The sequence below is a fragment of the Sebastes fasciatus genome, chromosome 7 (assembly GCF_043250625.1).
Source record: "Sebastes fasciatus isolate fSebFas1 chromosome 7, fSebFas1.pri, whole genome shotgun sequence".
In the NCBI taxonomy this organism is placed as follows: Eukaryota; Metazoa; Chordata; class Actinopteri; order Perciformes; family Sebastidae; genus Sebastes; species Sebastes fasciatus.
Window position 1 is genome coordinate 19,734,844 of NC_133801.1, and position 19,125 is coordinate 19,753,968.

At 38.5% G+C, this 19,125-nt stretch overlaps 1 protein-coding gene across 1 annotated transcript; it reads left to right on the plus strand.

Moving 5' to 3' along the window:
* The first annotated feature begins 5,192 nt into the window (after positions 1-5,192).
* On the plus strand, positions 5,193-15,577 carry LOC141770757 (prolactin-releasing peptide receptor). Its single transcript, XM_074640604.1, has 4 exons — positions 5,193-5,481; positions 11,862-12,325; positions 12,537-12,934; positions 13,590-15,577. Exons 2-4 carry the CDS (start codon positions 11,878-11,880, stop codon positions 13,815-13,817), a joined length of 1,074 nt encoding a protein of 357 aa, XP_074496705.1. The 5' UTR covers positions 5,193-5,481; positions 11,862-11,877; the 3' UTR covers positions 13,818-15,577.
* Positions 15,578-19,125: the final 3,548 nt, after the last annotated feature.

Consider the following 19,125-nt stretch of genomic DNA (forward strand, 5'->3'; position numbering starts at 1 on the left):
ACCTCTCAAACACAATGCAACTATGCCCTGCTCATTATGTCTGATGGGTCGCCGCTCATTCTGTGCCCAGCTGGCTCAAGCACTGACTTGTTGGACAAAAAATGAGCAGCAGCATCAATTTATAGTCGATAAGCCATCAGTAAATAGACGAGAGATTATCTGTGAAAATCGTCTGACAATTATTCATGTTTATTTTAGTCACAGTCAGGGAAGCGTGCATCATGTAAGTTGGTAACGGAGCATGGAAAAAATGAGTATATAACTTTAAGAGAAAATGTCACAATTAGGGCTGTCAATGGATTAAAATATTTAATCACAATTAACTGTGTGATTGTTAAGCATATTTAATTAAGATTAATCGCAAATTAATCACACTTTTTATCAGTTCAAAATGTACCTTAAAGGGAGATCTGTCAAGTATTTAATACTCTTATCAACATGGGAGTGGGCAAATATGCTTGCTTTATGCAAATGTATGCAGTGTGTCAGTGTGCTGACTTGACTATGACTTGCCCCAAACTGCATGTGATGATCATAAAGTGGGCATGTCTGTAAAGGGGAGACTTGTGGGTACCCATAGAACACATTTTCATTCACATATCTTAAGGTCAGAGGTCAAGGGGACCCCTTTGAAAATGGCCATGCCAGTTTTTCCTCGCCAAAATTTAGCCTAAGTTTGGAGCGTTATTTAACCTCCTTCGCGACAAGCTAATATGACATGGTTGGTATTAATGGATTCCTTAGGTTTTTCTAGTTTCATATAATCCCAGTATCTTCACCCTAGCCTTAAAACGCTACAAGGGTAAAAGTTGCAAGAAATTAGTGGCGTTAAAAATAATTTGCGTTAATGCGTTATTATCATGTTAACTTTGACAGCCCTAGTTACAATTCTGTGAAACCGGCATTGGTGGAAATGCTTGAAATATTTACCAGGATTACACCTACAGAAGTTGCTGGTGTTTGAACCGAGCTTGAAAACTGCAAGCTATTTTACTGAAAGTTGTGTCTGCTATACAATTCATGTTGAATAGCGTTTTTTCCCTCTTTCTTTTCATCTTGATATTGGCATACGTATTATTATGTACTGCTCTGCTACAATATCTGCTGTCGTGCCGCAGGGATTTTAGAGTCACTCTGTAAATGAATCAGCCATTTGGCATCATCTTGTTTTTTTCTGAGGAGAAAATCTATGGACTTTCACATCACTTGGTTGCTATAATGAAGAGAGTGGCTATATTGTAATGCTCACTTGTAACTATAAGTTGAAACACCTTTTAGATATTCTTATCTTCTCTTTCTCTCTCTCTCCCTCATCTTTAAAAACATACACACTCTTTATTGCCTTATTATTTTCTATCAAGTCTCCTGCATACTTATCTTGTCTTATTGTCAATTAAAGTGCTGCATCTTTTTCGGTTCATGCATTTTGCTAAAATCAATAGATTTATCCTTTGTTTCTACGCCACACTAAAAGCAGCACTCATCTGCTTTCATTTCAACCACTAATCCTCATCACGTGGTCACCTCAGTTCTCTCTCCTTCGCCTCCTTCCCCGTCTTCCATCTCTACAGCGTTTCCTTCCTGGAGGGTGGCTCTACATACAGACGGATGGAGGTCAGAGCTAATCTGCTATGACCGTGTGCTACTAAATTGTGTCCTTCAGGGGCATCACATCAAAATGTAGACAGACTGTGACATTTAGCGAGGCAGACTTGCTGTGCTGCTTACACCCTCAAAACATCACAGTTCAGTGGTAATCAAACTCAAACATTCAACGTTCAGTGAAATAACTTGGATTTATAATAATTGTAAAGGTAAAAAGCAGCTTTTGTCTCACAGGTGCAACAGTGGCAATCACACTGACACGCTTCTATTTAATGCCAATTCATACTTCTCCTTTGACACATTTCTTTGTCACATTTCTCCAAAACTTTCAAACACATAAGCTTATATAATACAAGAGTGATTTTTCCTTTAATCTCTTCAGATGGTTTGATTCATAGTAGATAATTGTTCAAAGCCCAAAGAAGTACAATTATCCATTGTTTCACAAACAAACCCAAGCTTAAATAAAAGTCCATGTTTTTCTTCTTTTCAATATTCACTTTCTTTTAGCTCTGTTTTTGGTCTCTACCAACTCCTGAGGGAAATATCATCATCTCCTTAGCTGCTAAATTCTCCACTATGTTCACCAGCTAGTCGCTTACTGTGTCTGTAAATCGTTTGGTGCTGAGCAGATAGTTGCAGCTGTGGCTGAAAACGGTGCTATGAGAGCGGTGAGAGTGAACCAAAACAGTAAAGTTGTGAGCCGGACCGCTAAACAATGAGCTGAAACTCTCTATGAAGCTCTGTAAAGTAGAGAGGAGCTGCAGATTTGAGTGATTATTCTCTTTAAGTTCAATACTTCGAGCGACCCCACGTCACATTGTTTTCACCTTGTCATTTAATACATTGTATCTATAAAATATTGATTATAGGTGCTTCAAATAAAAGATTGAATACTTCCTCCACCACTGTAGGCCTGAGTGAATTTAAAAACAATGATTTTTGGGCTGTCAAACTTAACGCAATAATAACGCGTTAATACAAATTTTTTTTAACGCCACTAATTTCTTTAACGCATTAATGCAATAGATTTTTCTGAGGTTGTCGCGGGCTCAGTTTTAAAGTTATAGTGAAGCTACTGGCATCATATGAAACTAGAATTCCTAAGGAATCTATTGGTATCAACCATGTCATGAATGTCATTTCATTCTAGCGTGTTGCGAAGAATGTTAAATAACTTAAACACTATATTTTGGTGGGGAAAAACTGTCATGGCCATTTTCAAAGGGGTCCCTTGACCTCAAGATATGTGAATGAAAATGAGTTCTATGGGTACCCACGAGTCTCCCCTTTACAGAAATGCCCACTTTATGATAATCACATGCAGTTTGGGGCAAGTCATAGTCAAGTCAGCACACTGACACACTGACAGCTGTTGTTGCCTGTTGAACTGGAGTTTTCCATGTTATGATTTGAGCAAATTTGTTATGCTGAATGCAGTACCTGTGAGGGTTTCTGGACAATATTTGTCATTGTTTTGTGTTGTTAATTGATTTCCAATAATAAATATATACATACATTTGCATAAAACAATCATATTTGCCCACTCCCATGTTGATAAGAGTTTTAAATACTTGACAAATCTCCCCTTAAGGTATATTTTGAACAGATAAAAAAAAAAATTTGCGATTAAATATTTTAATTGATTGACAGCCCTAATGATTTGTGCAACAGTAATTGATAGCTGCTGTGTGTGTGTGTGTGTGTGTGTGTGTGTGTGTGTGTGTGTGTGTGTGTGTGTGTGTTCTCCTGTCTACTTTTATCACAAAACTTTTTTCTACAGAGCTTGAACGTTGCAGACATACATTTTCATAATTAGAAGCGTCAGGATATCCCGTTCCCAAAAGCATTACAAAGATTCTTTAAGGTCACTGTATACAAACGCGCACGGACACTAACCATGCACACACACGCTCAACCAATTATTACACCAAAAAGACACATTCATTTCACGGACAGTCAATCAGTCAATTACACACTGATAGCCGTGGCACACTGCTAACAAGGTTAAATAAATGTCAACTCATTCTGCAGTACTTGAATGCTCACTCATACATACATCAGCAGGAGAACAGAAGCAACCTTAATTATTATTCAGTCCAAGGGTCTGGACAGTTTCTAACATAATGCATAAACACAAGTATCAAACATCTTACATTTAAGGGTTGGCAAAGACAAAAAAGTATAATCGGTTGAAGGATAAAATGTTTGACATTTGATGCTTATTTACTTTTGATGCTATGTCATGCTATGTTTATTTTCACCATTCCAGAAAGTGTTACTTTAAGTCCTGCAGCTGAAAATCTCCTGAATACCTCTGCCTTTTCCGTCCGCCTTTTATGCGCAAGCTTTCCACAGTGGCGAGACAAATCAATTCAACATTTCCTTTCCTTTCAGGCTCCTACAAAAAGTCCTGCCGCGCAGAATCCCTCTGAAATATAGCAATCCATTTCTACTGCTTTCTCCTATCTGTGTCTTTTTACTCTGCGGTTGTTGTTTTTTGTTGCTCAGAGCTCTCGAGTGTTTGGCAGGATAGTGTGTTCTATCGAGTGGTCCATCTTGTATTGAATTAGACCCCCAATTGATGTGGTGTGAAATGTTTCTAGAAGAATGGAGCAGATTTCTGAACATTATGATGCTGCTTCTGTTGTAGCTGCTGCCGATGTGTCAGGGGTTCCTCTGAGAGGTCATTACATTACAAAGGGAAGTAGAAACTCAAATTGGTGGATGAGTGACAGCAGAAGCGCCTGGTGTGTAAATTATTTTAAAACTGTGCTTGTGGATTTTGTATTAAGGACTGCGTGACAATGAGAAGATATCCATCCATCCATCTGCAACCGCTTATCCCGTTAGGGGTCGCGGGGGGGCTGGAGCCGATCCCAGCCGACATTGGGCGAAGGCAGGGTACACCCTGGACAGGTCGCCAGTCCATCGCAGGGCTGACACATAGAGACACGCTCACATTCACACCTACGGGCAATTTTAGAGTCCACAATTAACCTAACCTGCATGTCTTTGGACTGTGGGAGGAAACCGGAGTACCCGGAGAAAACCCACGCTAACACGGGGAGAACATGCAAACTCCACACAGAAGGGTCCCAAGCCGGATTCGAACCTGCAACCCTCTAGCTGTGAGGCGCCAGTGCTAACCACTGCACCACCGTGCAGCCCACAATGAGAAGATAATTAGATCTATTTTTTATCAATTGCAGAAGCATGAACTGATGTCTTCCTCACTCATTTATGGGCAATTTGTTCTTTTTTAGTGTGATAACTGGACATTTTTCCTGCAGACAACACAGTAAATATGATTCTGTCCCTTTTTCACACGCTTGCTCATTTTCTCCCTCATTTCTCTTCAGGTGTGGAACAATCAGCTTGCAATCATACGGCAAATAAAGCAAAAAGAATAGGTTTTGCCCTCTCTCCCGCGAGGGCAAATAATTGTTTGCCGCACAGGTCTTCACAGCATGTTGCGGGGTATGCATGCAAAAGTGTGCATTTTTGTGTGCATGTATACGTGTGAAGTGTGTGGATGGAGGCAAAGTGGAGGAGAATAGGTGGGTGGGGGCACAGCTTATGAGGATTTCAACGAGAGAGGTTATGTGGGTCCCTTTTCTTTCTCCCTCCCTCTGTCACTCTCACTCAGCCGCTGAGTGAGACAACGCCAGCTCCCTGCCTGACTCCTCATATCCCTGTGGGCTTCTATATTAGCTGCAGGAAAGCATTTCTGACCAGACATGTAAGATCTGTAACTAGAAAGAAAAGGAGTGAAGAAAAATAGGCAACAAAGAAAAGAGAGGAAAATTAGCTTGATCTGAGTTGACACCACGCAGGGATATTCTCAGTATCTCCAATTTGAAAACATCTGCACAGGTAAGATATCTCTATCCGCTGATTAATTTGCATGCATTGATATTTACATATGCATCCACACAATAAGGACACACAAACATAGCATCAATATTTTTCCCCAACTGGGTTTTTCCCACAAATGTTTGCTCTATTCATTTGTTTTTATTGCTTAAAATTAAGAGGTGTCATTTAGGCATCATGTTGTGTAATTTGCATAATTTTTTGATTAAAAATGTAATTTGAAAAACAATTACTATTTCAGGTTGCTGATGAAGTATCATCTTATACAAGCAGCATTTAGGGGCTGGACATAATAATGTAACACCTGATGGAAAAGGACCTGAATGGTGAAATAACTTAATTACAAATGCGTCCATAAAAGTGGGCCAAATTAGGATGAATGCCAATTGGCAGCATTTGTAGACTTTGAAGGAGGTCTGACAATCTGCACTTTGATATGTGAGGTTTCAAAAGGAGCATAAGCGGAGCACCAAAAAGGCAGAAGCATCTTTGACCAAACAGCAGCAGCATCAGCTTATCAGTACTGACAACATCTTGCAGGCTGTGGGGTAGTTATGTCATATGTACATATATTGTATGCACATACATTAATTAGAAATATGTGGCACTACTGTATTTTGTAATAATATGGTATAAACATGTGTTCAAGTAGAAAACACGTAAGTGTACATTTTACAACATATAGGATTTTTCTATGAATAATTAATATTAGATATTTTATGGGAAATCTTGGAGTAGGATGCAAAATATAGACAAATTAAACTGACAAATGACAAACAGCAATTACAGAATGAAACTATGTTAGATTAGATTAGATTACATTTCCTTTATTGTCATTGTACAGGTACAACGAAATTGAGTTTGCAATTCCCCATCACATACACGATGCATTAAAAGACATTCTATAAATATAGGGTGCTGTATAAAGACAGCTATGAAGTTGTTGTATGTGCAAACTGTCATAAAGGGCAGTAAAAGTAAGTAGTCAATCTAAAACAATATGAAAGACAATGATTATAATAAATAATTAAATACATAATAAATAGTATAATATAATCAGTTGGCATGTGCAATATCATAAACAAATGCTATGGATGGGACATGCACATACACATGTGCAGAATCTCCCAGATATTGAATATATTCAGGAAGCACAGCCACAAGATGTTCACCCACTCCTCATTTTTTTCTAAGTCTAAGTGTCATGCAGCAATCATTCTGCAAGCTCATTCCTCTTGTGTGTTGAGGATTTTTAAAACGGTAAAAATAGCATTTTGTTGTTGCCTGTAAGTCAATATAATTTCCTCAAGAGAAAATTGTGCCCTGCCAATAGCACAAATATGAGTTATTTAGAATTTTAAAGCATGCTTTTTCATGTCTAATCCCATTTCCTACAAAGGATGTAATTTCAATAGTTAAAATTGACAATTTTTCTAGCTCTCTGTAGCACTAAGCATCTGTGTGCATCCTGCAGGATAAATGAAGAGCAGAAGGGAGGGGTGCACTGCCAGAATAGCAGAGCTGAAAGCTGAACAGCACGACATTTATAAGCTCTGTTGTTACAAAATCATAACCTGAAGACAAACAAGAACACCAACATCAGTAATAGGATAAAACTGCTGAAGCTTCTTGCATTAATAAGGCAACGAAAAATAGTTTGGCAATTAGGGAAGTATTAATTTCTTATCTGTGATGTAACGCATGAATGCACACTCCTACGCTGCAGCATCAACAGAAAAGTTCCTGACCATTTGGAAACACTTTTTTGGGAGCTGATAAATTCTGCTTGCTAGCATTCAACCAAACGCAGCTAACCATAAAACCTTCTGTGTTGACTTTTCTACTCTCTGCACTTGTCCGAATGTGTACGTATGTGTTTGTACATTTTAAATTGTGATGGGTTGTTCCTTGGCAGAGCCAATGCTATTAGAGTGGCTTTGACCTCTCTTAATGAAAGGGTCAGCAGAAGATAATAACATTTTGCCAGGAGTTGATCATTAGCCCTGCAGACTGGAAAAGACATTCTCGCTGCAGTGAGAAATTTTCAGTGTGTACTACTCACCTTAAAACACCTAAAAGCCCCCAGTAGCTGGTGGTTCAGACTTCCATATTACTTCAATTCATACAAAACATCTCAGTTGTGGAGAGTGTACTGTAGACTGACAAAAAAATTTGGTCTTTTCTGTCTGCCAAAGCATCTGCACTAAAACCATCATACAATTTAGTGTGTCAATAATGCAGAGTCAAAAGCAGCCGGTCTCCCACATTTCCAGTGCAAATAATGAGGCACACCATTAAGTCATCTCATCAGAATTGCATATGATGATCTTTGACCTCATTTGAGTTTCATATTTGTCCAGTCTCTGCCCCCACAGAATCTGCCTCAGCAGCCTCAGAGTGATGGAAATGCAAAATGTATATAAAGTGCTCGGGTCAGGAAATGTCAAGGGAGTCAGAGAGAGCAAAATAAGAGCGGATGTAAAGGCAGATGGGAAAAGAGAGCAGACAAAATAGGGTGAGAGAGAGTCGTCAAGAGTCGTCAAGAGTTGTTCCTCCTGTTTTGCATTTTGAGGGCTTTCAATTCTCATCACGCTTCACGAATTAGCTGCAAGGTCTGCATGGTTTCTACAAAGGCCATGGCAACAGCGTTACTAGGCAAGGATGGGTTTCTTCCAAGCTGTCAGATAATCTAAACGGCAGGAGACCAGCTGGGATCAGAAAACATATTCCTGCTGTTGATCATTGACAGGTGCGTGACAAAGTAGAAATCAGAGACACAATGTGGCCTGCCACGGAGAGGCGCTACCTCGAAAGTGGAAAGTGCTGCTGAGCAAGTAATGGTCACTAACAGGTTTTGAATTGGAACATGTAAAATGTCCTTCAAACTTTTACTGAATCACTGGAGTGGATCTATCTGTGAAATATTTGATCAACTATCTGAATCATTTATTCACCCGGTAATGGGGTGGGAAACCTTAGCTGCCCTGTCACCACCTTTCACAACGCCAGACTTTATTATAGGATTGTTTATCGTGATTTAACAACCTCAGCCATAGTTTCAGTTTTAAAAAACTTCTGCAGCAGCTTCTCAGCGGGCTAAAACGCAGTCTAATTGAGATCATAACCCCGCTTTTAGAAAACACAAATCATGCTTTCCTTTAAGCTATGTTAGTGACTTTTTTCTATTCTATTCTCTGATGCGCCACATCTCATACTCATTCAGAAATATGACATGGTAATGGCCTACATTAAAGTATGTCCTCCATGCAGAAGGTCAATTCAACACAACATAAATATGTTTAAGATACACCAGGAAACAATCTGTTGAAGGTTGTTCATGTGCTGGTGGAGAGGTGCAACGTCTGACTTTAATGCAAAACAGCATTGCATTCAGGAGCTTACTTCTGAATAGGAAAGCCACTTTTTAATCTATACGACTTGAGAGCCTTTTGAATCAATATGTACTTTCAAATACATTTCCACACAGACCTTCAAAAGGAAAAAAACAAATCCTTTAAGGAGAGCAAATCTATTCAGCCACCAGAATAAATTCTATATGCTTTATGTGAAACACTGATCTGTCGATAAAGGTCAGGTTTATTATTTTTTTCAAAAGCAAGAGAAGTTGACATTAACAAAAAGATTCAAAGACACCAGAAAATCTTTTGAAGCACAGGCAAGGATTTGCTCAAAGCATGGAGCAGTTGTTTTCAGTATTAACTGCCAAAGTTAAAAGGCCACAGAATGGTGGAGATCAGCTGCTCCAAGCCTCCAAGCCTCCAAGCCTCCAAGCCAACTGCATGAGGACGTGGTTTGCAGGTGGTGGATAGAAAAGACAATCCTGCTCTATAATAGATCCAACAAGCCTCCTGTTTAAGCTATACTCTGTTCCACTAACTTCCCCAACACACTGGGTTTCCTCATATAGGATTTCTGTCATCTGCAGTTCTCAAAATGTGAAACATGATCCTGCGGTGCCAATGAAGCTTTATCTTGGCTTTGTTAAAACGACAAACAGCTCTGATGAGTCTTAGCCGGAGAGCTCAGAACATTAAATGATAAAATTATTATAATGATAATTCAGAATAATTCAGGGAGATTAGTATTGTAAAACTACAACTCTGCATGATGTAGAACAAAATATTATTTTAAATTAAACAAAAACTACTTTGTTGGTATATGATGGTAAAATCTGATATGCTACTGGACTACAACGTATCCTCATACAGCGGTTCGTATGCTTTTTTATAAAAAGTTATTCCTCATTTTTCGTGTGTTTTCCTACTAATGTCGAGCAACACGTGGCGCATGTGTCAATTAACGTTTCAGTCTTTTCAAAATAAAACTACTTTGTTAGGTTTAGGAAAAGATCGACTTGGTTAACAGTAGCAGATGTGCATTTTATTTTGGAAACTAGACCTATGTCACAGCGCATATTTTGGTGAAACTAACTCCATTAAGGATGGTTCTATTCTATTAAGTGTAAGTGTTTTGTTAAGTGTAAGAAAAAAACGTTTTCCTAAACCTAACTAAGTAGTTTTATTTTGAAAAGACTGGTGCAGAAATTGACACGTTTGTTACGTGTTTGCTGGATATTCATAGGAAAACAGAAAAATGAGGAATATCTTTTCGTCAGAATCATACGAACCGTTGTATGAGGATACGCTGCAGTAGCATATCAGATTTTACCAACATATACAAACAAAGTAGTTTTTGTATCATTTAAAATCATATTTTGTTCTGCATCATACAGAATTGTAATAATAATTTTACTATACTTATCTCCCTGAGTTATCCTGAATTATAATTATTATTTTATCATTTAATTTTCTGAGAAAAAGACTGCACTAACATTTTATATTGTTGACAATTCTTCAGTTCAAGTTTAAGAGTTCACTGCAATTTCACCTCTTCATATATTTTGTATGGCTGTGGACTCCTACCTTATATCTACAGGAATAGGATTTGGCAGCTATTTGAAGGAAAATGCACCATGGTGCATGATGGTCTAATGCATGATACATCACATGGCATCGGGGCGCAAAAGTATGTCCATCATCTCTGATGACTCTCTAGACAAGTCTGTAAAAATTCACAACATTTCTCATGAGAAGTCATTTATTCTCAAAAGTATGCCTGGAGGTATAATTCACCTCTTCCCAAAACTTCTACAGAAGCGATTCATCATGAAATAAGACAAAATAAACCAGATCGCTACAGAAGCATCAACATAATGAAATTCTAATGAAGCTGTAGCCGATCAAATATTCCTCCTACACACGGATATTGTCTCATGCCTTTGTGGTATACATTATACATATTTCTTTAAACTGAGGGATTAAATACAGGAGTTCTTGTAAGATCAAAATCAATCACTGTCAGAGCAGTTTTATGAAGAGTTTTGGATCAAAACAGCATATCTTGCTACTAGCATATTCACTCGCTGCAGTGAGCCAAACAACAACTGAAGAGCCCCAGACCAAACTATCTATGCCAGTCATAACTATCTCTGATGTCCATCGCAACGAAATGTCCATAAATCTGCTTAGAAATCATCAGAACTCGAGAACTTGATTGAGAATCATCATATTTTTTCATTTTTCTTCAGTATCAAAGTAATCCAGTGATAGCAGTCTGTTCATCCATGGGTACATTGCGAACATGAACTGCTAATAGCTAATTCGGCATACTTTTAATGGTGCCTATTTACCAAACAAATATTAGCTAAAAACAAATAGGGCTTAAGTTGTAGCCCACCGCCAACTAGACTCCATGACATCATCATATTGTGAAATAGGCGTAGTATACTTCCTGTTTTCATCCCCAAAAGCCCCCGAAATATGGGAGATTTTTGTGGGCGATAGACACTATACTCTTGCCAATGAATTGTTCTTGCCCAAAGTTTGTAGCCATTGCACTTTTACTTTGCTGTCTCCAGAAAAGTCTTTAAAAGGGCCAGTTAATTACCTCTTAGTGACTGGATGGCTAGATAGCCATCCAGTCACTTTTGATGTTATATCAGTCACTGAGATTTCTTTTGTTGCACCATTACAATGGAGGTGAATGTAATTTTTTTTGTGCACAGCATTGAAAATCTGAAATAGTCCCTTTATAAACTCTACCTCTGTCCTCAAAGTGAGAAATAATAAGCCTGTTTCTTTTTTGGTGTAGACTATGGTCTGAAATATATGACGTACAGTCATAAATCAAAGTGTGACATTACTGAAAAACAGTGACACTTTGATTCAATTCAATTCCCTATAGAACATGTGCAGGTGACGCATATGGATTATCCATCCCAAAAGAATCCCAAATGTGAGGTTTATTACTTCCTAGTACTTATTGATTTATTGTTGATTATGCTCTCCATTATTTTAAAGGTTGGCCTCCAGAGACATGGATATCTTCGGGGATGGGGATTTCAGTGAGACAGGTAACACCAGCCAGACAGTAAAAGGCAGCAAAAGCCAAGGACTCAACCACAGTGATCCCCTGGACATGTTTATAGGCATAGAGCTTCTTCTACGTTTCAAACCTCTCTTCCTGCCTCTCTACTCCCTCGTCGTGGTCGTGGCTGGCGTTGGAAACTCCTTCCTGTTGGCTTGCATCTTGTCTGACAAGAAACTCCACAATGCCACCAACTTTTTCCTCAGCAACTTAGCAGCCGGGGACCTGCTGATGTGTTTGAGTTGTGTTCCACTGACTGTGTCTTACGCCTTCGACAGCCGTGGCTGGGCTTTTGGGCGCCCCCTCTGCCACCTGGTCCCCTTGCTGCAATGTGCCACAGTGTTTGCATCGGTGCTTTCACTCACTGCCATTGCTGTGGATCGCTACGTTGTTGTAGGTAAGGGACATAACAGGATTTTATACTTAACACATACACTGCACCAAATTTCACCCGATTATTTTCCTACAAATAAAAAATTATGCCATCAGAATAATTTGAAGATGATATAAAACTATAAAAACAAAAATCGAAACATGGTGGCTTTAATGTGTGGAATATTGTACTGCGTTGGTGCTGTTATTCATGCTTTTTTCCCTTTCTGTCTCAGCTCACCCAGTACGGAGGAGGATCTCTGCGTGGGGTTGTGGTGCAGTGACCCTGGGTGTCTGGCTTTTATCTCTGGCCCTGGCTGCACCCACGTCTCTCTACACCCGCTATATGGACCTGCGACCCAATGGCATCGACCTGGTAGTGTGTGAGGAATTCTGGCCACACAGTGGCAATCTGCGGCTGCTCTACTCCTGCTTCACTCTCATTACCTCCTATATGATCCCGCTGCTGTCGGTCAGCATATCCTACTGTGCCATCACTGTCAGCCTAAAACGCTATTCAGTACCTGGGGAGCCGTCCAACAGCAAGCAGCGCTGGAGCCAAAGGAGGAAGAAGACATTCTCTCTGCTGGTGGCCTCAGTGCTGGCCTTCGCCCTGTGTTGGCTGCCCCTGCAGGTGAGTCTTAGATCCAGACTGTTAGATCCTAAACTAAAACCAAACTGCGAGCCATTCATAGCTCGAATAATCTTCTCTCTTACTCCTACTTATATAACCTGTTCCAATGGAATTTGAAGATCTTGATTTGGGAGTTAAGGTTGGGAGGGAGACCAAGTTTTTCTGTAGTCTCGCAAATCATATTCTGGACAGCAGTGAAGTGATAAAAAAAGTGTTTTAACTGCCCATGAGATGATTAAATCTTACACATCATTAACCACAGAGCCTTATCATCAGGTACATCATGTCCAAAAAAAACAACATTATGTCCACAATGAGCCATGCAATAGTCTAACAGAGTAGGATTTCATCATGATATTAATGGAAGAAGGGGGCAGAGTTTATATTGCAGCAGGACTGCACAGACCCGGGGCTCCATTTCACAAAAGTGTTTTTGCGAATAGCTACTACCTTGCATGCTAATCACAAATGGTGGCGTATCGCACTTCACGGGGTCCGACAGGGCTGCAGGAGTGGCAAATATGGCATTTGTTGTGATTAGTGAAAGGGTTCAAAATGAGAAAGAGGAAGTGTATTTTTAAGAATTCCCTATTGATTCAATGCAATTAAATACAGCCAGGGCCGTGACCAAACTTTTTTCTATGCCACCATATAGGTGCTGAACCTGATGCTGGACCTGGACCCAGACTTCCACATCATAGGGAAGCGTTACATAAATGTCTTACAAGTCTGTTGTCACTTAGTTGCTATGAGCTCTGCATGTTACAACCCCTTCATCTACGCCTCACTGCATAGCAAGGTGCGCATGCACCTGAAAGGCTACCTCTGTCCTTGTCGCAATCGTCAGAGGGGGATGGTAACGAGGGCGACGTCCAGGAGCTGATTCCAGACCATGCCCGGCTATGATACAACTGCTGTAGCAGCTCCTGACACCACATCCCTGTCCTTACCCACAAGTTAACACCTGCGCCCCTAACACCAATGTTAATGTCTGAGGTGTCCAGGAGAAAATAAGGCAACTGCTTAACATCCATTTAAACCAGATTTCTCCATGCTTTTCCAGCATTTTGTGACTTCAAGACATTTGGTCCTCTCTTGTACAGTGTCACCAGAGGCAGTGCTTAATAAGGCCACTTATGACAAACAGACAAAGAAGAAGATCCAGACCAGACTGCAGTTTAGTACGATGATGAAGAAGATTAAGCCATCCACTGAGATCCCTGTTTTTTTCTTGGACGGCCGAGCTGCTTGCATAGACACTAAGCAGATCCTGCAGCTTTAAAAAGACCAGCAGGGGCATAAACACACCCTTAGGCGGAGGGCTTCTGTAGCAGACATGCTGGAGGCTGAGACCAGGGGTGGCTACACTGGTTGCAGGGCCTGGTTATACGTAAACAGCAAACGCTTGACTTCAGGGAGCTGACCGAACAATGAACTCTTCTCACCAGACATGGATTGCAGACCAAGAAGAGGACATGTGCAAAAGACACAATTGTGATTGTTTTATTTTGTCCCTGGTACTGAATGTCAGTGCTTCGAAATCAGTTATGTATCTCTTGTATTGCATGTCACCTTCATTATATTTGATTTGTTATTTCGAAATGCACATCGTTTGCTATTTTTAGTGTCATTATGTGGTAGTTATTCTCTATGGTTTGGCTCCATTGTCTAACTTTGTGTGTCACCTGTGCACATGGATAAGTAAGTTTGTATTTGTGCATGCCTGTGTAGTGTGCACAGATTGTGTGGACCTGGGTGGAAAAGAGTGTACAATGCTGGAAGATTAAAGTGGCAGTAGGCTGAATATTTTTGGCATAATTGGGCAAAAATTCCATAATAAACTTTCAGCAAAATTCAGGTGTCCTGATGGATAACTTGACTTCATGAGCACCTCCTCGTTGCTCTGTTTTCAGGCTTTAAAAAATCTAGCCTGTGACGGGAGACTTTGGCCAATCCCAGGTCATTTCAGAGAGAGAGCGTTCCTATTGGCTGTTCATTTAATGGAGACAGCTGTCAATCACTCGCGAACTCCGTTTGTTCCGGTTGGTGGGCGGTGCGTGATATATCCTAAACTGATCTAAATATGGCTGCTAGGTCACAAACTTTCTCATTTTACAGCTAAACAGTACACTAGAAGATGTTTCTGAAAACATTTGAGGTGAGAAATAGGCATTACAGTGACAGAATATTGATTCATATTTGATTAGCGCTGCCTAGTTTGACCGTTTGATCGGAGTTCGCTAGTGATTGACAGCTGCTCAGAGACGGTAAATTCCATCTTGGTTGTTTTCCTCCGGTCTGGGAAATCTTGCAGATGCCATTACGAGCAATGACACCAGAGGACACAGAGGCCTATGATTTTTTTTTTTAGATTACCTGTCTCATGCACTACTGTCAGGATATAGTGACCGTTTTATAAAAATAATTTTTTTTTAAATCATATTTGCTCCAATTCTACCCACTGCTGCTTTAAATCTGCAGCCTACATGTCACTTTCAAACCTCTGTTGTAAAATGTAATCAATACCACATTTATAAATGTGTTACCCAATGAACAAACTCTCAGCGCTTTGGCTCTGTCTGGAGAAAAAAAAAGTCTGACACAATGATCGATTTAATATTCAGAGCATGAACAATAAAGTCACCCATCAAGTATGATTAATGCTTTCTTAATGCTTTGTTTGTCAATGCACATACCTCCTGTTAAAAGACTCACCAAAGAACTGGCTAATGTGATGTAAATTACATTTAAACAGGATTATTTCTGTTCACTTAGTTATTCTGAGTTCTACAGTTTTCATTATTATTACTGCTTATGATATCAAATATGTTTCTACTGTTAACTGGAAGGGTTGTAACAATGCATTACATACAAAAAAAAGTATCATAATGCAGGGCCGGCCAGATTGTTCATCAGAAAACTCAACCAGCCCACTGATAAATGGCCAAACACCATTTGTTAGCCAACTGGCCGGAACTGAAATACTCAGTGTACATTTAGTGCAAGCTAATCAGCCCGAGCTCCTCGGCCAGTGCTGCTGATGCCAACTGGCACCTTTTAACAAATTTTACTTTGCTATTTGTTGCTCAGTTGCCGTAGCTTTCCTCTCTTAGTTAACCTTGAGTTTATTTTTCTTAAGAAGGGTAATAAAGTTGTTTTAAAGGTGAATTTCACATTCCTCAAATGCCATAATGCGACTCATAATCTCAATCCACAGTTAAAGCCCCTGTAACTTGTTTTGAAATCTTAAGTATTTCCATAAGACATTAAATATTAATGACTAAGCAGCTATTAAAGTTAGAGTTCAGGAAAAAAAAACATTCTTACAACACTCAAAACTCAGGACTTTGGGAGTGCAGATTGTTTCTCACTGGCCCCACCATAAACTTTTCATGAGGATGATGTCATGCAAATACAAATAGCTTTTCTAGGCTCTGGGAAAGTTTTACTAATCTAAAACTTCCATAGATTAAAAATTCATAATACAAACTTTAATAATTTACTATGTTTGCACTTTGAAGTGTCCTGTTAACAGTTTTACAGATATCTCTTTTGGTGTGATCTATGGGTAAGATACTTTTTGTACAGTACCAGTTCTCTAACCTGCTCCCATACAGACACTTTTTACACTACATACACAGATTTCACATCACTGGGTCCTAAATCCTCACGCTATGAAATAAAAGTGATAGGAGTTAGGTTTTTTTGACTGCGAAGCAGGAGTAGAGGTGCACCTCAGCTTCAATTTCATGCAATGAACTGTCTGGCTGAGGAGTTACCAACACCATGGCAACCTTTGATTGCAGCTGAATTAGACACAGCTGATTGAGAAAAGCTAAATACTGATGCTTTAAACAGGCTGTGTTTGGAATCGCATACTAATGTAAGCTACTGCCTACTGGATGTTCCTATTGACTAATTCTATTGACTAAAAGTGGACACGTCTAAAAGTAAATAAAACGTTCAAATTTAGCACAATTTCATGTATAAGGTTAAACATAGTTAAAAAAAAAAAAAAAATTATATTATAAGAGCCATTTGAAATCATTAAATCATTCACATTTTCAAAAACAAAATCATACTGTAAATGCCGCTGTAATCGATATGTCCCCAGTGTCCACTCCAGTTGCCCGGTTCGGGAATACACCTCAAAACCCAGTATGTGGAAAAATATTTGATGATACGCCAGCGAGAACTGTGGTCTAAGAAAGAGGCATGGTTTGGCATCACTTATACCATTAATATCTTAGTGTGAAGGTTTGAGTCATTGAACTAGCTGGCATTAGCCCGCTTCATAGCTTCAATGCTTCATAGGTCGCAAACTGTAGTTTGTAGCTTATCTGCTAGCTGGCTAGTAAGCTAGCAATGACATTTTCATGACAATTTTATGACTTAAATTTTTTCCGACATACTATACTATGACTTTTTATTGACTTTTTTTGACTTACTATACTATGACTTTGTTCAACAAACTATACTATGACTTTTTTTTATATACTTTACTATGACATTTTTATTACTTTTTTCACCATAATATACTATGCCTTTTTTAAACATACTTTCCAATGACTTTTTTGTGAATTTTTCGACATACCATAATAAGACATTTTTACTATGACTAGTTTTGACAGACTATACTATGACTTTAATGACTTTTTCGACATGTTATACTATGACATTAATATCACTTTTTCCACATACTATGGATTTATGATGACTTTTTTCGCTAAACTATACTATGACTTTTTTCAACATAATATAGAATGACTTTTTTGCAACATACAATACTATGATTTTTTTTTTTTCGACATACTATACTATGACTTTTTTTTTTACATACTATACTATGACTTTTTTATAACTTTTTACGACATACCATACAATTACTTTTTTTCCACATAGTATACAATTACTTTTTTTCGACATACCATATTAGACATGCATTTTGGCATTTGCATTTTGGCACTATGGCATTTTCTCGACATACTATAGTATGCCGTTTTTCGACATGCTACAGTATGACCTTTTTTACAACATGCTATTGTTTGACCTTTTTCGACTTTTCTTTTAAAATACTATACAATTACTTTTTTTTTTACATACAATTCTATGACTTTTTTTCGACATGCTACACTATGGCGATTTTTTAACATACTATAGTATGACATTTTTTTTCGACATTATAAACCATGACTTTTTTATGACTTTTTTTGACAAACTATATTATGACCGTTATTCGACTTTTTTTTTTTTACATACTATACCATGACTTTTTTTTCAACATACAATTCTTTGGCTTTTTTTCAACATAATATAGTATGACTTTTTTTCAACATAATATAAAAAGTTTGGAAATTTGTGTTTGGTGGATTATTTCTCTGTTACAAAAAAAAAAAAAAGTTTGCCAAAATGCTCTGCCAATGGTAAACAGTGTATTCTCCTGTTGGTACTGACTCTTGTTTTGAGTTGTTTGGTGGATTGGATGATTGAACTCTCTATCAGTAACAAGGAACAAACAAGACATATTGGCTATTTTACACTTTATTCATTTTAAACACCGTCAGGAGCCTCAGTAGCGGTGGAAGATCCATACGCAGCCACAACAGCCTGGCACCTCCTCCTCATGCTGGTCACCAACCTGGTCCCATCTTGCTGTGGGATGGCGTTCCATTCCTCAACCAGGATTCGTTGCAGGTCAGGACTTTTTCGACATACTACGCTATGATTTATTTTTTTTTTACATACTATACCATGACTTTTTTATGACATTTTTTCGATTAACTATACTATGACACCTCTTTTGACATGCTTCAGTATGACTTTTTTTACAACATACTATTCTACGACTTTTTTTTTTCCGACATACTATAAATGCTTTAGTATGACTTCTTTTTCAACATGCTATAGTATGACTTTTTTCGTCTTTTTTTGACATACTATGAGTTCTTTTTTCAACATACTATAACTTTTTTTTCATCGTACTATACTATGACTTTTTTTCCACATAGTATGGTATGACTTTTTTTTCAACATACTATAGTATGACATTTTTCAAAGTTTTTTTTTACTTACTATATTATGACTTTTTTTCAGCATACTATACTATGACTTTTTTCGACATACTATAGTTTGACTTTTTTTTGACATACTATAATATGACATTTTTTTCCGACAAACTATGGAATGATCTT